The 22,265-nt window shown below is 36.0% G+C and overlaps 1 protein-coding gene across 5 annotated transcripts in view; it reads right to left on the bottom strand.

Annotated features, from left to right (window-relative positions):
• IFT80 (intraflagellar transport 80) overlaps positions 1-22,265 on the bottom strand; it is a 56,123-nt gene that overhangs the window by 13,437 nt on the left and 20,421 nt on the right. For all 5 annotated transcript variants that reach the window (XM_074911846.1, XM_074911845.1, XM_074911847.1 and 2 more), the window contains 7 exons: positions 20,318-20,427; positions 19,650-19,739; positions 18,501-18,638; positions 7,827-8,006; positions 5,065-5,183; positions 4,094-4,168; positions 2,371-2,534 (listed from right to left, as the gene is read on the bottom strand). In XM_074911846.1, coding sequence (XP_074767947.1) covers positions 2,371-2,534; positions 4,094-4,168; positions 5,065-5,183; positions 7,827-8,006; positions 18,501-18,638; positions 19,650-19,739; positions 20,318-20,427 — 876 coding nt within the window. The remainder of the gene's footprint in view (positions 1-2,370; positions 2,535-4,093; positions 4,169-5,064; positions 5,184-7,826; positions 8,007-18,500; positions 18,639-19,649; positions 19,740-20,317; positions 20,428-22,265) is intronic.

Here is a 22,265-nt window from a genome sequence, read left to right as displayed (position 1 = left end):
GCAATAACACCGAAGCACAGCAAGTCACAGCTCTGTTTCAGAGTAAATTAGTTAGTAGAGAGCTCCATGCTACGCTGTGTAAACTGCTTCCTGTATCAAACTGAGCTATCTTAGATATTTCTATAATGCACTGCCTTATGAAAAACAGACCTGCCCTCAAAATAGGGCAAAGAAAAAAAAAAAAAAACAACCAACCACGCTTCTGCTGGGGTGAGTTGAAAAGAATAAACAGGCCTAGATAAGCCACGGTTTCCTATGCCAAGAATCTGTTTTCCCATGTGCTGGCATATTATGAGGCTTTTTACCACTAGTGGGGCTCGTATCTAAAAAAGAAAAAAAACCCCACCCCTACTCATTGCGCTGATGGAAGCTCCTATCAATGGAATAATTTGGAGAGCTTATCTTGGAAACATTAGCCAGAAACCCAGCCTCTGTAAATTACAGTTTTGATGAAGATTAGCCTGCATGCAGAACTGTCTCACAAGACCATCAGGACACGAATAGGAATGGTCAGGGGTGGAGATGCTCTTCAGTCTGCTCAGGATAGATGGGCAGGGGAACAGGGCAAGAGGTATGCCTGTATGAGATATGTCTCTACACATACATATAGACAGCAGTCAATATTTATGGATGAATTTTCTATATAACCTCCATTTAATTAAATATCTGTATTAGTTTTATTCTAACAGCATCAAGGTGCCAATATGGCAATAAAATAAAATCTCTAGATTAAATAATACACAAACTACATACACTTGTGTAATATACAGACACAAAGAGAAAACATCAGAAATAAAATACTTTTCACTTATCCATTTATAATACTTTGGCAAACTATTGCTTTCTTCCAAATAATTTACACTGAAATATATTTTTGCTGATTAAATTCCATTTTAATTACTACACAGCTATTTTAGATATCTTTAATGTCTTGGTGCTTGAGGATAATATTTTCTGAAGTGATTTTCCTTTAAAAACGAAATATGCATTACAGTTATATTACTGCTCTTAAAAATAATGATTCAAAATGAAAGAATCTGTTCTCACACAAAAGGATGTACAAGAAAAAAATACATAAGCTGTACTGAGTAGCAAAAATGCTTCGTAACAAGGAAGTGAGAAAAACCTCACCGAATTTTTCTTTTGCTTGGGGAGGGCTATTTTAAAGGATCATTACAAAGATTTTCTTCATTCACCAAGTAATTTAAGTTGCAGGTTATATGCTGAGAAAACTACCATGCAATCAGTACTAAAGAGCTAACTCCCTGCCAGGATCTTCTTTTGTACTTCCCACTGAAAGGTTTTTTAATATGGCAAAAAGAAGATAAATATGGTGGTTCCTTGCTGCAAGACAAAGAATTCTAAAATTCTAAACCTGTGTAAAATCTAATCATTAAGTCTAGGATAACAGTTATAGATAATAGATTGAGTTAGTGTCAGTTGGAACCACTGGCAGGAAGTTTTTGCTGTTTCATTCTGCAGTAACAGCACCTCCTGCGCATAGTTGTTCCCACTGGTAATCCCCTTACTGGCTGTATCACAGGAGAAATACAGCTATAGACAGCACTGCAGCCCTGCACTGTAAAATCTGTATGGCCTATAAATGCAGAGTTACGAAGTCAAAGTCATAGTGCCATAGGTTTTCCAGCAATGGAACTGTCTGTCTCCAGCAGACACTTAAAATTTAAACTGTTGCACAAGGCAAACTTACATGTTTGCATCAAGAGATAGAACAAAGGAAAAAAAAAAAGCTGAAGGACAAAAAGATATTCCTGCACCACTCATTAATGCAAAAATTTACCCGAAGCTCACTGTGTTTTCGAATTATAGTGCTTTTGATGCCAAACTACAAAATTTAAGAGCATAAAAATCTTCAAGAGCACAACACTGGGACAGGACATCCCAGCCTATGGTCATATGGGCTGCACATAAAACTTAGCTGCTGTAAAGATACAAACTCCCCCCACATTAAAGAACATCTGAGAACTAAAATTAATCCCAGCTAATGTACTGGTAGCTTCTAAGAGCAGCAATCAAGCAGAAAAAGTTGATGAGGTAACTTTCTCTCAAGAAGTCACGTCAGAGAGTGAAAACCTACTGCTCCAGTGTTTCCTGCAAATGTGCCACATCTCGCTGATGCATTAGACACAACTGGAAGTCCAGAGACATGTATCATTCTCTTGAAGTTTTTTCATCAAAGTTAAGCAAGACTCAACGTTTAAATTAATTTTTATAATAAACTAAAAATAAATAAATTGTTTATGTTTTGTGCTTTACCGTAACTATGCTCAGCAAAGTTAAATGCAAAGATGTTGAAAACCTCATTAGGAATTATTGGCAAACGTGGAACTCTGGGAACAGAGAACTTACTCTTTTCGTCAGCTTTGTCTCTTACTGCTAGAGTATCATTGCTCAGAGATACTGTCTGGGCATTTAAAACGTCTGTTCTCATTCCTGGAAATTTTGGAGAGGAAATTAATCTTCCTTCATATGAATATAAATAAAGTCCTCCACCATCCACAAGAAGAAAATGCCTACAAAAAAAGAAAAAAAAACCCAAACGCCCAAAAAGTAATTCACAAAATAATACAGAAAAGCACGATGACAGTTTCAACAATTTGAAGGCAATTGTCTAATATCCTGCAATTGTTTTCAGTTAAAACTACGTAATTTCTAAGCCTTCCATTTCAAAGTCAATATTCTGAAAGTCCTAGATGGAAGATTCCAGTTTTAATGTGAACGTTATCTTTTTCCTTGAGAAAAATTTATTATCTGGAATCACTGTATGTGTTACAGGTATTATAAAATTTAAATTTTGTAACTCCTGGTGACAAAGCATACAGCTGCAGACGGTTCTCCCCACACATCACCCCATGAGGCAGTGCTCTATGTAGGTGAGAAACAGCTTTAATGTTCACCGTTAGCTCTGAAATAGTATTACCTGTATCATTTCCTTCCGTACGACTAGATTATAATGTAAAGCAAACAGAAGATGCTTCTAATGAACTGATCACCATCTATTTATGATGCAGGGCTTTAGTGAAAAGTAACTTCTTTGCAGGAACACATTGCAAACTTTTATACAGAATATAAATAGTTCTGTGTAACAATAACTGGTAAGTACAGTATGTATACTTTATGGACACAAAACATCCATAAACAAAAAGCCAGTTGTTAAACCCTCAGCTATTGTAAACGTTACCCATCACTGGCACCAAATGAATCACTGCCTGTTTGCACATGTATCTGTCAAAGTAGGCTGGTTTTACCAAAACCTGAGGTTCATTTCTGTGGTTCACCTACACTGCCAAAGAATCCGGGCCACGTTTTCAAAATTTACTTTTAATCGGCAGCACAAAACTCCAAATCTAGAAACTGATCTTCAAAATCCTGTCCACTTGCTTACCCGTCCTCTACTGCTGTATCTCTGTAAACGAGGACATGCGTGTTTAATCTGGGCCACTCAAAAATGCAGTGAGAGCTGTGCTGCACTTTGCTGAAATAGTTGTCCAACAATATTTCTCCGTGAGAATTGAGACTATAATCAAAACTCAAGATTTTTGAGCTCTGCTCCTATTCTTAGTCCTCTGAAAGACTTTCTACAAAAGCATACGTAACGATCTCTTTGACAAATCATTTTCAGGAAATAGAGATTAAATTTTTTTCAACCTGAGAATAAACCCCAGTAATTTCTTGCAAATATAAATTCAAATATGTAAGAAAAAAATAAAACTATTTTTTATTTGGCATACCTGGCAATGTTTTTAATAAAAATCAGAGTCCGAAGAAAATTTACATAAAATATATTCCAGTTCAAAAAAGTAATATAAAACATCAAAACCCTCAGATATTAGCATAATATCAAAAGATTTCTTCCATAAATAAGAGTATAAGCATACATAATGTATGAAAAGATTCATCACCACCATCACAGACCTACAGAAAATATACCAGCTAAGCCTTTAGGTGCTACTTAACAATACTGTATAGTTTCTGTCCATTTTAATATTTCAGTATCTGCTTACACTATACAACAAAGTTTTAGGAAATGCACGTTCACATCGAATATTGAGCATTACAGGTGGTTAATTACCTTTCTGCTTGTAGAATCAAACTAACTGTTCCTTCCTTCAGGTCAAAGATCAGTGGTGTATTCCAGTTCTTTGTACTGAAAATTAAAAAAAAAAAAAAAAAAAAGGTTAAAGCTGCTAACCTTCACGTATCATCGCAAATACGGAGTTGAATTCACTAAGTACAGCATACACATTTTAATCATCTAACATTCCTAAAAAGGGAGGTTTTCAAAACGAAAACAGCATTTAGGAAGCCAAGTAACACTGATAACCACGCAGTATAGCCCAGTAACACTTCTGTCTTCATTTTTTCATCCCTTCCCGCTAGCAGCAGCTGACCTAGGAGTCTTAGTAAACAGCAAAATCATATTTATATGAAACAAACATAGTTTTAAAATATTTCTGAATAGAGTTTCAGCTCTTTTACAGTGATCCTGAGGTAGGATAAGAGTCCCTCTCTTGTGTGCCCTATTACAGACTGTATTATTGTTGAGCATTAGTCATCTCACTGAACAGATAAGTGCCTTTAGGAGTAAACTTTTAAATTTCAGCATACGAAAAAGAATATCATGTTCTTAAAACATGATACAGGATTGAATCATTCCTACTCTATTCCAAAATAATGGCATGCCAGAAGCAGTATCAAAAAAAAAGAGGAGTCCCTAGAAGGAGGCACAAATACGCTCGCACCCAGCCACCACTCCTGCTGCCTCTACATGAAAAGAAAGCCTGCCAAATTTTTGGAGTAAAATGAACAGGCAGTCATGGCACCAGCAAGAAGCTGAAAGAAAAGAATGACAGGGGGAGGGCAACTCTACTCCACTATGTTATGTTGTAGGTGATGGTTCCATATAGTCTTTCAACTAGTTAAAAAAAAAAAAAAAAAAAAAAAATTTAAACATTAACTACTGTACATCAAATAAAGTTTCTGCTACTCTCTTACAACTGCTAGATAAACTCGAGAAAACTTCATGAAATTTGTATTACTTACGAAAACACGTAACACTGAAGGGAAGTTGAAACAACCAAATGCCCATAGTTCAAAGAGGCCTTAATAACCCTGTCACGGAATTCCAACAAATCTACTGCATCATTAATAACGTTGTGCACCTAATCAAAAGAAAACTTTTGTTGAATAAAACAATAACTGAAATGAAAACTAACTAGTAAAATGCCATATTCTTTCTTATAATAAGTACATGTGATATTATTATGCCATTAGCAGAACATATCCATGTGGGAACAGGCACTCTCACAGCACAACTTAAACTCCAAGGTTCTATAAACTCTGAATAAACAATGAATAACTACCAAAGAGCTCGACGGAGTTCCTTAAAAGAAAGGAGTAATTAGTGTGCACTTGGAATATGTAAGGTTTAAGTGCAGTATTATGCATGAGGTTGAGAAAAATCATCTGAGATCAAGCATGTCTGAAAGTTCCCATTTTAAGATTCAGTGTTCAGATGCTGATTATTTAAACATTTGAAATATAATACTTCAGCAATCCCAGCATGAGCCCACCAAAACGATTCAACAATATCCAGGATTTGGATAAGGATATGTTCTCTAGATGTTGTATAGCTCTAGCATCTATTTTTAATGCTACCACACACTGAAGTAAGGGAAATTTAGGAGACAGCCTTGGTGAGCAGGCTGTGCCTTTGCCATTTCTGTGAAAATTTGCTCAAATGACAAGGTTTCGAGAAAATCACAGTGTGCCTGTAATCAACACGGATTTTTGAGCTCAAAGATTTTAGTCAGCTAAAATTTAAGGAGATATCTTATGACAGGTTTTTGCTTGCTTGTTTGGAGTTCTTTCGTTGTGTTGTTTTCTTTGTTTTTGTTGTTGTTTTAAGATGTCACCATTCTGGGGGTGGTAACTTCTTTTTGATTTTCGCCATTATGCAACCAATTGCAAAACAAGGACTGAACTCAATTATTATGAAAGCCTAGACACTATTTCCAAAGACATATTAATTGCTATGTCCACCACAGTGATATGTTCATAATTAACTTAGCTATTGTAGTACTCAGAAAAAAAGAATGCCTCTAGAAGTTTTCTGCAGGCAGTATTTTCCTACGTAAATATAGAGGAATAAAATAAAAATCACTATAAAATAAAAAATTAGTCCTGAATTGGGGTTAGCTATACTTCCTCAGTTGTTTGCATATTCAAACACCCTGGAGATTATTCAGAGAGCCCATCTGTTACGAGTCGATGTCTGGGAATGAAAGAAGAAATATGAATTTTTACCTGCTAATTTGTCTTCTGTGTTCCCAGACACTGACTCATGTTATCCCACCCACCGGACCAAATTGTAATAATACAGCATTTCTGTTGTTACAACTTTTCCCAATTACATATTCAACATTAAAAGAATCAAGACCAAGAAACATTTAAGGGCCTAATTAGGAATTTAGGAACTTACTTCGATATTGAAAATATTGGCCTGGTGTCTAATACCAAATGTGTAATTTGGAAAATTTGTAAGAATGGAAATCTTATATTATCCCAGTGTTCAGAGAGTGAATGTTGTGAGTCAGTGTCTGGGAACACAGAGGACAAATTAGAAGGTAAAAATTCATATTTTTGTATTAATTCCCAGATATTTGGTAACCTAAATGTGGATTCACGCCAAGATTTTTCAAAAGAAGGATCCTAAACTTAAGCTCCAGAAACCACATGTAGGGGCCTGTTTTATTTCCAGCAGTGCTGAGACTTGGCAGGTCCCACTGAGGTCAATGCCTATGGCTCCACACTCGGCTGGAAGCACCATGCAGGTACCTCTTGTATGTTATGTGATAGATGACAAACTTCTGCAGCTTTGGAAGATCTGAATCTAGGCTGTAATACAATACGTGGTGCAGAAAAGCACATTACAACTCTTTACAGTTACAGTCAGCAAACCAAATCTATCTGGAAGTGTCTTAAGACAGCAACATTCATCACAGCTTCATTAACAACAGGGATATAGTGAACCTCAATAAAGCGTCAGCTTTTTTTTTTTTTTTTTTTTTTTAAGATGTCACCATTCTGAGGGTGATTTGATTTTCACCATTATGCAACCAATTGCAAAACAACGCCACAGTGCCTCCAACAACCCACAAACGCAGATGAGGTATAGAAAGCTCCTCTATATCATCTGCACTGAGTTACGCAGCTTCATCTTTGCTGACAGATATTGTTATACTTAATAATGCACAATTTGCTGTAACATTGCAAATAATGCAAAAACGTTGTAATATTAAATAAGAAGCTCTGGTTTTGGCTAATGTATTTGTATTGTTTTCTGCATAAACATTTTTATTTTACTTGAAATTATCAGAATCGCAGAACCATCAAGGTTGGAAAAGACCTTGAAGATCATCTAGTCCAACCCTTAACCTGACAGTTCCCAACTACACCTTATATATCTTTCTCTTCTAAGTGGCCTCTCAGCTAATTTCACGTTCTCTTCAAATGAGCTTTGTATTTTTCTGGTGGATAAAGTACTCAGAGTTATGTGATTCTGGTCCATCTGGTGGTATGGTTTGGTTAACATGGACCTGGTCTTCTGTACAACTGATAATTATTTATACCATTTGTTAACTCTGGCTGTTTCATGATCTTAAAACATTTTCAGTTATAGATATGCAGAAAAAAAAAAAAAAAAGAAGAATGTTTTGTCAAAGATTAAAAATTCCCATTTTATATTTAACAAAGCCTTAGGAATCTAGTAATCAGAATGCGCAGCTCTGAACTGTGAAGATTACCTCCATAGTTCTCCTCTTAATCAAGGTTATTTCAAAGTTCTTCCACTCCCAGCGTTGCTGCACGACATGGGCAAAAATAACATGTCCATTTCCACACGCTCCAGCTAGCTGAGTGCCATCAATAGACCAAGCAATATTAAATATGCTGCCAGTGTTTGGCTTCTCCAAAGCGTAAGACCACTTGAAGAAAAAGGAGAAAAGGATTCTTAAAATTTTTGTACTTTTGGGAAATGATTTATTGTAATATATAGATTTGCAGGGTTATAATTTTTTAAGAAACATCAGTGAACTCACTTTTTGTTACAGCTTGAATAAACAAACCAAAGAGATTGGATGTCTTAAGTCAGACTCTTGAAAAATCAAAGATACAAAAAGGAAAACCATCAGGTAGAGCAGAAATTAAAGATGTCACAATGCCTGAAGTTCATTAGGCGAAGGTTATCTAGTCACAGTACATTTAAAGTGTACTTAAGTCATTCATAAATCTAGACAATCACTGCAGAAAAATTAAATCAACGTACTTAGAAACAATTATACCAGTCGCATGGGTGCAACGGGCAATGGTTTTAGGTGTGATGCGTTCAGTTCATGCTGCAGCAACAGCAGTTCCCAAGCACAGAAACAGCAAGGCCTGGGCAAAATCAGTCCAGATAAACAGAGCATTCCTGTCCCAGCACACAGAGAACTGCAAAGCTCTTGTCTTGCTGCTCTCTGTGCTTCTAACATATGGGACACTGGTGGGTTACGAACAGCTCTGAAAGCGATGCCTGTTCTCCTCCGAACACAAAGAAAAGAAGCTTGATGCCTTGCCTACCTTTTTCTCTAGTCTCTGTTGTTACTGTACAGGGGAAGGATGTCTTAAAAATTTCCAGTGGCTATGCTTGCAATAACAACAACAACAACAAAATCAAACCATTACTGCAATCAAAGCAGTGACATCTGGTCTAGCTTTGGAGAGAACCACAGACAATAGCTGTGTGTTGCGTTCGTTCAAGACTAATTAAGAGGTGCTCACAGAGGAGCGTCACAGTTTAATGAAGCACAGGTTAAATAACTCTATTGCAGAATCTTATTGTCAAAATAAGTAGTGTGCCTGCTTTCCCATGCAGCTAGAAATTCAAATAGTAGGCAGAACAGGATCACTGGACATGTTCCTGCTCACTGGATTTTGCAAGGTGGAAAGGCTCACTTGGACCTAGAGGATACATGTCTGTGGCACTGCAGCTAACACTTTCCTTCAGCTGCTACTACCGGTTTACACCATCTGCGTCTATTAAATGACAGTTATCAGTTTGGTTTGTTAATTTTTAAATGGAAGCCCCAAATTACTGGGCTGCCAGGGAGCAGTGAAAGCAGCAGTGGACCTGGAGACACGCTGCGCTGCCCAAGCAGCTCGCCAGCCTCAGGCAAACAGCACCAGAGCTTACACAGAAGCTTGCAAACTGCAGGCTGGCTGCTAAAACAGGCTTTTAATAAAAAAATAAATGAGCTTTATACTCTCTAGCAACAGGACGTAAGCTGCATTTAACGTTTTAATTCCTTGCCTGCCTCAGCACAGGGCACGTTGCCCCCTATCCTGCCACAGAATCGCCTGTTCCAGTGCAATGGGGATGCACTTCGATGCTCTTCAATGCAACAGCACGTGATTCCTTACCCTCTGATGCCCCACCACATTTCAGTCTCTCTGTTAGCATTGGAAAAAAAAAAATAAAAATTATACCCCCCCTAGCCCAAAGAACAAGGAAATGTTATTAAAACTAGCATTTGCTTTTTTCCTTCTGATCCACAGCATGAATGTAGTTATGAGGGAGGCATTACATTTAGTACTAAATCTAATTTTGTTCCTTTTCAATTCAATTTCCTCCAGCAAATAATTTTACTCTTAAATTCCCTCAGTCTTATGTACAAGATTCCTCTAAAGTTTAGCTGGATCCTTATTAATACATACTTGTCAAAAACTAGAAGGATTTTCAGACCAAGACACTGCTATTTCTTGCATCTCAGAAATACAGTTCATACAAATCATCCCAAATCTCCAAACAAGTGTTTCCCTGAAAGCGCATGACAAAAAAAAAAAAAAAAAAAGGAAATAACTCTTTTATGGACTTTTAGGAAGACATTAAACCAGGCTTTAAAACAAGAAGTAAATCTCCACTATTGCCTCTTCAGAACTGTGTAATGGAATATTGCAAAAATCATTTAGCAATGGAAGAACTACCCAAATATTCAAATACATTTGAAATCTTAAGAACAAAATCAGCAAGAAAAAACCCAGTGATTGAAGTTAAATGTAGACATTGGATTCTCATGACTTTTGGATACATGATACTATACCAAAGGGGAGACAGTTGGAAGAAAATACTCACCTAATGTTTCTAACACATTTCGTATTCTGATTTCTTTTGCAGTACACATAAAACCCAAGAAACACCAAGTCCTTCACACAAAGTCTTCACATGATTTATACAAAACGAAATCACAAATTTTACAGTGAAATAAAGGTGTCAGACTTAAATGTTCAATAAGAGGGAAACACAACGGGATGAAATTCAACCCCCTAGTTGCGCTAATGATTTGCAGAATATATGTAAGATGACCTACTGAGTTAAGGCTCTTTTACTGCCTGAGCGCATAAGGGTGAGCGAAAGACAATGTCAGCACTGACTGAATTTTCAATTTCAAGCACTCAATTGTAAGGCTTCAGCTTCCATGCCTCTTGGCTGACAGACACGCCATTCACTGCCTATATGATCTGCAGTTAGGGAGGGTAATTACAGTTTTTGGAGAAGAGTCCATAACCTACTCTTTCTGTCTCAACGGGATGAATTCTGTATGAAACACTCTCTAATAATTAAGAGCATAATATTTAACTATGTCTCACATCCTTATATGGCAAATGAGTAAGCTCTTGAGGTTGTAGGACAAATGATTGTAACAAGCACACTCAGAGAAGGCTCTAAATGTCCTACATCTGAGACATATTTTTCACAGCTGGCCAGATCTGAGAACAGTTTGAAGAAGCACTATTTTAAAACTGAATACTGGGATCCTCCCAAACAGACAAGGCTGTTTCGAAGGTCATTTCCCTTAGATCAAGAATCTACCCATCAGTCAGAATGAATAATAAAAGGGGCATCGAGCCGTCAACTAAGAACCAGTTTAAGGAGCTTTGAAGAATGTGGCTTTGGTGCTATGTTTTTTTTTTTTTATACACTGAGCTCAGAGAGGATATACTTCCAAAACTATTTTTCTTCTTTTAAACCAGAAGTCTTTTTTTTTTTTTTTTTCAGGTAGTTGAAATGCTCAGTCAAATATTTCCAGATTACAACCTAAATTAAAAAAATGAAATAAAATAAATACAAATCAGTTACAAAGTTTTATTTTCCAGTTATTTTTGAAAGCTCTCAGTATAATTCAGACCACTCCAGTGATTCATACACCCTGCAGATGTCTGGTACATTTATCATGTACACAAAATGTTATAATAAAAATCATTTAGCTCTCCATTTGCAAGATAGGAACAATTTTTAAAAACCAAAATAGCTGCTATGTATTTCCTAGATACACTGAGGTGGCGGTTTTTTTAAAGAAAATTATGAATATGCCTATATGAATGACCGTATGAATGTTGATCTACCATTAGTTGCAATATTATACTTTGGTATTACTGTGTGGCTTACTCTTTTCCTGTGTCATAGTTAATTTTTCATTGAATTCAACGAACACTCTCAAGAATAAAAACAGTAGTTATAAAAGTTTCATTATATTAAATAAATACATAAAAGCAATAATTTAAGCTCCCCTTTTCTGACTGCACAGTGTAGTAAAAAAGATGAAGTATTATAGTCATTGAATACTCTCTGACTTCCATAAATGGAAACTGAGGAGGCTCTTGAGACATGGGTGAAATTATTTCAATGAGCAGATCGAGGGAACTCTGTGTCCCGGGAACAGGGACAGTCTTTCACATGTATTATATTGATGCTCCAAGACTCAATAGGAAGGATCTAGTTAGTTACTATTTCTGGAATGAACACAATATGGTTATCCCCATAAAACCACAGCATAAACGTTTTGACAAAAAAAAAAAAACATAGGGGGAGGGAAAAAGTATTTTCTTATATTTTAAATGATAAGAGTAATACTGATGACAGCTGTGCAGAGGACACTGGGTTGTTCTGGCTGCTCTGTGTTTCGGCTGTTTACCAGCATGTGGAACTTTGAACAGGGAATGCTGACATAAGCTGAACTCAAGCTGACAGTGCTGACCCTCCCCATGATGTCAGAATCTACACATACACAGCATACCTAATCCACTGACTTTAATAACAGCCTTTGCCCGTTATTTTGCCTTTGTCTATGAAAAGACAATGTGCAGTCTCCCCCACAATCCATTCCAGGAATCAGAGTGCAGAATGGACTCACAACAAATACCTGCTCTTGTCCTTTTATGCCCCAACTGAAATAAACCAAGACAAGTGTGCTAGAACCAGCCTTCGATCCAAGTCTGACAAAGAAAGTTCCAGGTCCTCTGAAACTATGGACCTCTATTTCTTTCTTTAATTTTTTAAGTGAAGACTCCGTTTCCCTTGTGCCCCATAGGGCATTTCACATTAGTGCAGAGGCAGCTGACACCCGAAAATATATTATAGTCTGAATGTCCATTAAAAGCTGGCAACCAGCTCTCACTACTTCTGAGTGATGAACCAACACTTTAGTGCAAACTGCCCAGAAGCTTCTCATCAGAAAATGACTATTAATTTTCTGATGTAATGGAAGGCAAATTGGATCTTACAAGATTAGAAAAATCAATTATCCAAAGCAAATCCATATTTAGGTGCATTAGAAACACCTGACTATGCACACATACATGGAATTAGCTCGTGGGAAATATATATGTATACATGTATTTAAATACACACACACCCCTGATATTTTACTGAGTATAAAATATAAATGATATTTTAGAATGTAAGACTTACTGGTCTTTCAATTCCTGTCAAACAGGAATCCACAAAAGATTCTACAAACCAGAGACAATATGCATAACTGGAGGTAAGGAAATCCAGTGCTACTTGTGAATATAGGGCAATATACCTGAAGAGGAGAAACTATCCTTGACACAACTAGTGAAGTATAAAACTATGACGGGCTCCTGTTGCCTTCTTAAACATTTGTTGGACTTGACCCCAATAATTAACGTGAATTATCAAGAATGAAGCCATGACCTCCAGGTCAGTATTAAGCTGTGTATTAGAAGAACAAAAACAAACAAAGGATATCTAAAATTCTCCTTAAATTCAAGCCCATTCTCACAATTATTAGACCCAAGAACTAAAAACAGGATGACAAACTGTCCCATATAAATTCTTAACCTTAGAAAATGAAACATTGATGTACTTCTTTAAATAGATTATTACTTCCATAGATGATCCATATGTTTTCATTTTCTTCCAGAAGTTACATTAGCCAATTCTAATAAATTAAAATATGCCAACTTGGAAAGAACTGGTCAACAACATAACTCCATGGAAAACCTATCTGTAACATTTTTTCTTTTATTGAGCTACAAAGAATTCAGGATCATGACTGTTAATAAAGGTAGATGAAATAGAGACAGCGCAGGAAAAAAAACTTATTTTTGTTACGCTGCCAAATGCATATCTCTGTGAAACAAGACTAAAACTAAATGTAATGGGATCAAAGCTCATTGTAACTCTATAGAAAACAGATTTGCTTGGATTTTCATAGTGCTCTAGTTTAGGACAATTCAGCACGATCAGAATGCTCTGAACACATATGCACTACGTACAGTAACCTCCAAAATCGTGCACTCTCTTTTACATTTGTCTAATATCAAATGTTAATTTAAAGGATAAATTATGTTAATTTTATAATGGTCATAAAATTTACTGTCCTGAATGAAAATCATGGCTTTAATGCTAAACACTGAAATTATTTTCAAAGCTTCTCTGTAGATGCCTGCTATATTGCAGTTTTAAAATTCTTAGATGCTTTTTTTCCTCATTTCTGTTAGTTTAAAAAATTAGGAAAAAAGGACAAATACTGATTAACTATTTAACATATGACTAACCCTGGATATCAAATTAACGTAATTAACTCTGATTAAGCTCAAGTCTGTACTTTTGAGAAAAAGCTGAATAGAAACATGTCATCACAGAGCTCAGTATTTTTTTGTTTTAAATGGGGTGGCAGGTGAGGAGCAGTTGTTACACTTGCCGAAAGTTTTCCTTTATTTTCTGTAGATATTAGGCATTATTCCCTAAATTTTATTAAGTTTTCCAAACGTTTTTTGTAGAACTTGTAGCAACATTAGACATTCCACGGAGCAAGCCATGGAATATAAAAAGCCACATATAACAGAATCAGTCAAATATGCAACCTACCAGTCTAGTCAAATGGCCACAATTCATTCTGTAATAAAGGAGAAAGTCTGTAGAATGTACATCATCATTTAAAAACATAAACTTACAGATCTATGCAGAGAACTGCTTTCATTACAGAGCATTCACTAAGCATAGTGATAAAATCATGATAAAAAATAAATCCAAGGGCAGTATTTAGCAACCAAACATCAACTTATTTATGAAAATAGACCGTAGATAAACATTAACCAAAAAAATGTTCAACAAGAGCACAATTAATTTGGAAAATAACAACCAAAAATCAAATAAAACTGATCAGTCCCCATAAAGGGTACATAAATCATTCATGGAAGAAAAATCTAAGAGGCCTCTCCGCAACAAAGGCATGAATATATTTAGTGTTGTTAAAATATAAATTTGATGTCCATCTCTGTGAACTTTTGCTGGCAATTTTAAAAGGATTAATTTGACCACAGTGTTTCACTTTAAAGTTTTTTATCAATTATCCTTCTATACTCTCCAAGGCACTGGGAAAGCAACCTGTCTTTAGAGCAGATGGGTATGGTCCGTTTTCTAAGATACTTATGTGGGAGTGGAGTGGGGAAGGAGGAAATCAGTGAATTTCAGTCATTCTTACCATCTCTTACTGTGTAAATATTTTGACCTGATCAGTAATGTCAAGGGAAGCATGCAGAGCCACAGGAAATAGCTTACATAAATGAACTTTTTAAGCACTGCCCTCCATCCAAGTGATTAGATTCTGAAAAAAACTGTGAACACCAGGAAGGCTAAAGACTACCCATCAATACATCCAGTTTTACATTGCAATATATACACTTTAAAATTTATCTTAGCCTTCTCTGCAGGATTAACGATTGTGGGTACTAAAGCAGGCAACAAATGTCAACATTAAATAGATTTTGTTTGGTATTCTGTAGGATAGCCATAATAATTTATTTTCTATACATATTGTTATTGGAACAAAAGTGACTTTTAAATGAAGAAATAAAACTTCTAGAAGTTACTATTAGATTTGTAGTTTTCTTTTTTAACATGAAGCTGCTAGAACAAAGTATGCAGGTAGAAAGAAAAGAATAGGAGAAAAGAACATACACTAACAGAATTTAATTTAATTATGTCCCCAAACTGAACACATATGCTAGAGAAGAGTTAATGAGATATATATATCGCCTGATAGCTCCCTGAGGAGCAATTTGCCAATACAGCTCCATTACATCAGACATAATAAAAATGTCTATGTTGACCAGTAAAAGCCAGGTCTGGTTCTCTTCAAACTCCATCACTCTGGTGGTATGTGAATCATTCTTCCTTTTCCCTCAATACTAGCAAAGCTACTTCTTTAGTAACTATTTACATTCAATGTCAGGAAAGAAACTTTCATGAAAAATCGTGACTTTTAAGATAATAAATTATCATTGTTAGCTGCTAAACAGACAAAGGCATCTGGCACTAGCTACTGTACATGCCTTTGTTTCTTTAAGAGTTGAGTCATAAACTAGGTAAAGGAACCCTTAATTTTATGAAAAAATAAACCTACCTGCATTAAAATTTCAAACAAAGTCCACAAGGCTGTTTAATATTAAACACTGATTAAAAAATTACTGGTTTTCAGCTAGCAGGAGTTGGAACCATACTTACAGTAAATTATGTTACATAATAACCAGCAAGAAAAACAGTAAAGCCCTGGGGATCCGAAACAAAAGCTATACGCAACAAACCAGCACACATGACAGCAGAAAAAGAAATTTAGTCGTTTTCTTCCTCTTCCGCTGAACCAGTCTTTGCCACATTTAAGCATAAATCTATATTGAGTGCAAAATGCAATTCAGATTGTTGGCCTCACCCACGCAAGGGCGGATTTATTTCCCTTTACCACTTGCTGGTATAGCTCAGTGATCCCAGCACTCAAAAAGGGGATGGAAAGTGGTTGTGGGAGAAGAGGGCATGGTTTAAAGTGCTGTTTTGAGAAGAAAATACTAATGGCTAGTCTGATGGTTTAAACCAATATATGTTATATATATAGTCCAACAGACATGTAATTATATAAACTGCTTTATACAAATCTATCTTAGATGGCTTCATCAAGTGAAATATGGTATAGGTATATAAACACTTCTACAACAGCATATTTATATAGGGAGGTGGAAAGGCAACAGTCAGGGCAGATTACTGCTTTAATTACATTTTAAGTGGAGTTAAGTGGTGTATTAAAATGGAGAAAAATCTTCCTATCCACCTTGCCTAGGAACAAAAGCTCTGATTCAATCCTAAAGGACCCTTCTAAGGGAAGCACCAAGTCTATGGGCAGATACGTGCACCAAGCTGGTAAAGATAATAATAAAATCCCACACTCAATGCCTAAAATTAACCCAGCCAGAAGAATGCCACGAAGAGGAAAAGATGTCCCTCCCCACTGGTGGTGTAGCCACTTAACACCCGTCTGAGTGTCCCACCTTCTACCATCTGAGGTGGCTGTATGCATCATCTTCATGGCTGTATGCATAGAGACAATTTGTCCATTTTCTTCTGCAGAGAGAAAGAGTATCCAATTTTGAACAAAACAAGGCAGACAAATCGAACAGGAAGATGTATCTTCTTTTAAAAGAATAATTTCAACGATGAAAAACATCAGATGATGGAAAATGCAATCTGCTCTCCAGCCTTATACCAAAGAGACAGAAAATACCTTCTTTACCTCGTTATCTTTTATACCTACTTCCATATCTTTGTTACCTATGTGAGTAGCGTACCCCTGTCTTTTGCACAAGTTCATACCTCAGGCTCCAACTCACTACCTTCACCCTTCTAGCTTTCTAGTGTGTTTCTAATGCACAGGTAATAAAAATCTCCTTAACATAAAAATCTTAAAAATGTAGATCTCAAAACAAGTGTTTTTAAAAATCAGAAAATTAATACTTTCCAAAAGATTGCATGTGAGTACTTTTGTTTTCCTTCAAGATAATCACCATCAAATTGTACTCACACAGGTTAAGCAGCAATAGGAAGTTTTCAAAGCAAGAGGAAAAGGCACAGAAAATAGAAGCAATCCCTACTTCAGATTTCATGCCTAGCTTACACTTACTTCTGTCAGCGAAGATCAGCGAAACCGAAATCAGTACAGAAAGTGAAATATGAAGACTCAGAGATTTTATCCTGCATGCCTCTTCTCATATAATTTTTAAAGGCTCTTCTTCACAAATATAAAAATACTTGAAACACATAGTTCAAGTTCATGGTAAGGAGAACCATGCTCTACTGAAGATGCCTGAAACACCACAGCAAATGCTGTCTTCTCAATCTGAGCAAAAGAGCAACAAACACAACAAGTAAAAACATAGAGAATGGGACAATAAAAGTCCCAAACCAACAAGGTTCAGTGCAACACGACTCTGAACAAAAACCTGCAGAAGCACAGGAAATCCACAGATGATCAGGTCAATCTGTGCTCTGGGCTAACATTAGAATACTATGAAGGTAGATGAAACCTCATGAAATTAATTTTCAGTGGAGACCAAGCTGAAAAAAACCATAAGTCAACAAAACAAACTGGGAGTAAAACTTCAAGTAAGGGGGAAAAAATAAAAAATTCAAACCCCAAACCAAAGCTATCTCCTTTAGGAGGTTTTCTCCCCTCACAACAGTTAAGTAATAGAGATGCTCAGATGAGAGGGTTAAAGTATGCCTTTAGCTGAAAACCCTGTCCTGTCTAGCCATCAGAAGGAGAAGCACGAATGTTTTCTTAGCTTCTCTACTACTACTGCTTTATCCTTACCATTTCTAATGCCTGACAATTGAATTTTGGATCTCCTTGTGAGATATGTTTGTCAACTCTTAGTATTTTTTAAGAAAAAAAGCTAAATAATGAAAGCACAAGACATTGATCGTCTACCTCCTTTTTAAAATAGGTTATTGTTTTACACTCCTTCCTTTTCATGGTTCCTAACTGCATTTTATGATTGCCTTACAAGAGACTCTTGTAAACAATTTGTGTTTTTAAGGATAAAAACTAAAAAAATGCATAGAAAAATGTCCTGAAAGGCAAAATACTATAAAAAAAAATTTATCCAACCCCAAACATATTTAGAAGTACAGCTAAGCAGCGCAAGAAGGCAATATTTTAGTCAGATGCACCCAGTAGAAAAGTGCTGGAAGTCATGACTAATTTTTGCTAACATGCCGGTACATGTATATCCTCAGGAATATTTGCTGTATTATCAATACGTTTGTACAATTCCACATCTGTTATTTCCCAAGAGTTGTTACTTACCCCAGTTTTATCGCATAGACGCAAAGTATGAAAAGACCCCACAGCAAATAATTCCCCATCCACAGCCCAGGCAACAGATGTTATAGGATATTCATGGGGCTGTGAGCTGTACAGTAGACGTCCATAACCGTCCCAAACCTTTAAAAAAATTGAATATATGTCTATATGAACATAGCTGAGGCATATCTTTACTAATTCTAGAGCTATCATTTTCCCTCATGATCATGGAAGTTGCAGAAAGTTATTTCAGTGCTTTTTGTGCAACTAGAAAAAGCACTTATCGTTCATTTTCCATTAAAGATTATTCCTAATCAATATTGGTTTATAGACTTTGCTTTGCTGCTATGGCAAACATTACATTATTCTGTATAAAATACTTTGAACGAATGATTTTTGGTCCCTGCAAATTACTGTGAGTCTGTAAAATAACCACAAGGTTTATTCCATTTGTACTCGTTTCCCAATAATGCGAGGCACGTCTGCAAATTTTCAGACCGAAGAGATTTTCTCCCCGACTGAAGCCAACAGAATACCAGGAAGCCAGTTCACAGTGTGAAGTAATTTGATTTTAACACTTGGATTTTATTTTTTTTTTAATTTCTTAATTGTGTACATTTTTATCACAGCCATTATACGCTTAAGAGAATGATAGAACCAGATAGGATAGAGTTAAAAATAAGTTCCCACTTAAGGGAAGAAGCACAATATGTGCTCTGTGTTTTGGATATTGTATATCGTAAACAAAAAATTTCTTAAGGGATTCACTAAAGTTCCTGTAACAGAAAACAGCAGCTTTATTTCCTCTAATTTTATATGTCATTACCTTTTTCAGTATATGTCATAGCTTATACCATTTCAAATAATCATTTCTATATTTCTACAAATTATCCTTCTGGAATTTCTTTCACTTGCATTTTAGCTATTATTATTCTGTCATATTTTAAAAAAAATAGATTCTAATATTATGCTACTAGACAGAACAAGATGTATTTACAAATAATACAACTTACGGTAACACGTTTTTCTTGAAAGCTGAGACTTCTCATTTAATTTTGAGTTTCCAAGTATTATTAAAAATTAGAAAACATCAGAATGCCTACTATCGTTTTTGGACACTTAGTTTTCCCTAAAAAGTTAATCAGTACTCACTTTATATTTACAATCTTCACCTGCAGAAAGAATAAGATCGTTAACTGAGTTCCAGTCAGTTTTTAAAATAAGTCCATCGTGGGCTTTCCACTAAAATAGAAAAAAAAAATTAAACAGAGATGCAACAAGTCTGACAACTTCTGGTTTTAATATTTATCATTCACCATTTACTAGCATTCAGACACTCAATATAGATCAAGGTTTCCAACAGTACAATTGCACAGACATCATCTCTTCTGCAGAAAAAAAAAATTAAATGCAGCTTGAACAAGGTGAATGAAAGCATAACAATCTGCTCTAAAAGCATGTTCTGAACAATTGCTTCTGTATCCTTCTGCCTTTTTGTAAGAAAGGAAAAGGGAAAAGTTTCTGTAACTTTCTGCTTTTTATTTATGAACAGGGAAATGCTTAGTCATGTGCTTGAAGAATATTCACAGCAGAAACTGTCAAAATTTTTTTTAGTTTAGAGAAATGAACAATCTCCTTATTCTCAAAAAAAAAAAAAAAGAAAAATGGGCAGGAGCAGGGGGGCAGGGAGGGAGAAATGAGCAGCAGGTATGTTCCATGGAAAAATTTAACACAAACATTTTATGTTTGACAAAACTCTAATTAACTGCAAAAAGTTTTCACATGGAAGTGTGAGACAATCTTAATGTGTGTAATGATACCTGCAAAACTTTAGCATTTGGCTGAAGAGGTTTAATAATCAGCTGCTTCCCTGAAGTATAGAGAACTTTTTCAGAATCAGGTCCCCAGGCTACCGAGTAGACTGGTGTTCCTGTAGACAGTAAGAAAGAAAGAGAACATTCCTTATGATTATCTGATCAAATTTTGCAGAAACTGATATAGCTGCTTCAAACTGATTACTTAAAATCACCCATCAAAAATTCAGGAGAGGGAGAAAGCCAGACTAGGGGTAACCATTTGTCCTCCACACTTGTCTGGCTGTACCTGTGGCCATGCTTACCGGTTCACTTCATGTTTTAGCCACAGGAACACCAGTAAGAGACAGATGCAACCCACAGGACAACTGTGAAGACTTTAGCTGATGCTGCATACCCTTCCAACACTCCTCAAGGAAATAAAAACACACAGGGTGAACTCCTGGCAAATTCACTCGAGCAAACCGTCAAACACCTACCCCTTTCAGTGGGGCCACTCTAAATTTAACTCTGAACAACTCAATCCTGTGCAAAACAAATAATGAACTGATGGCTTGTCCAATAGTACATCTGGGTTACTGAAAATGTGTGGGACTACTACTGCTATAGGTATCTCCTTTTCTCATATTGTACCTGTCCATTTTTTCAAAGCATCACTTAAGACCGACCCATTTTATTGCAAGGTCTGTCCCAGATGACTTCAACTATATATACACCACTTGCTTCTTTATGCTCTCTATAAAACCCTCTCTGGAAGAATTCAGATCACCACATTTATTCTTCTATTACAAGTTTTCTTCTTTAGTCAAATCATCTTCATAACTAGACAATTTTGTTTCTTCCCCGACTCAAGTATATGCTCCCAATTGTTTTTGTTTCCCCACTCTTAAAATAAAAATCTGACCAACTTATTCCAAGATACAGCTGAGCAAAACAAGATCACACTGTCCTTCTCACTTCTGGGTCACCTTTCATCTTTAAGGTGCTTCTCTCACATCTTGATGTGCTGATGCCCTGGCCCATGGTTAACCAGGACACTGCAAAGATTTGTGTTGTCCTTTCTATTTGTAGTTTTCTCCATTATATCAAAGTTCTTCATGGCTAGTTTACTTTTAAGGTCTACCTGCATTGTGGCATCTTTCATTCAGTATTAAATTGTGAGCTCTTCCCAACTGATTAGTTCACAAAGTCAGCCTTTGATGCCCAGCTGTCGGATCTTCAGATTTGATTTCTTGTTATGTGTTTAGTTTCTAGACACTTTCTGCAAATACCTACAAAACCATTTCATGTTTACCTTGAAATCCCCGCAAACGTTGTTCGCCAGAATACCTACAGTATGATTAAATCCAATGCTGAGGCCACTAAGTGTGATGCTGACCAATACCCAATTTAAAACCAACAAATATTTGTATCAAAAGTAAGCCCGGCAAGTCAGGGTCCATCATGTCACCACCTGTCCACTTTAACACTGTGGTTTTAATATTGCACCTTTCTCAAACCTCATTATCTATTGCCACTTACCATGCCATTAATTTGTAAAACTTTTTTGCAAGTGAACAGTTTTACACAACTCCAGAAAACAAACAGTAATACCTGCATTTGATATTTACTTAATCTTTTATGCTCTGATGGAATTTTATTCACAGTTGTCACTTAAGAAATACAGAAAATCAACGTAGCAACAGTCATCCTAATACTCATCAACCGACATCAGAAAATAGCTCTTTTTACCCACAAAGGTGGGACTGAACACAAATATGGGTAGGAAAAGCTTTTTATTGCCCCTAAATTATTCTTTGTGAAATGTTTAGTCTCCATAATTAAGCCTCTAAGACACATATTTTTGGTTTGCTATACATATAAAAACCCAAACATCCCACACACAAGCAACTCACAAAACACATGAGAACAAATAAAACTAAAAAGAGTGGTCCATAGACTTCACAGATTTTCC

This window comes from Athene noctua, chromosome 8, assembly GCF_965140245.1.
Source record: "Athene noctua chromosome 8, bAthNoc1.hap1.1, whole genome shotgun sequence".
NCBI classification, from domain to species: Eukaryota; Metazoa; Chordata; class Aves; order Strigiformes; family Strigidae; genus Athene; species Athene noctua.
Note: the sequence above shows the minus strand (reverse complement) of the source record. Positions and strands in the feature narration are given on the sequence as shown.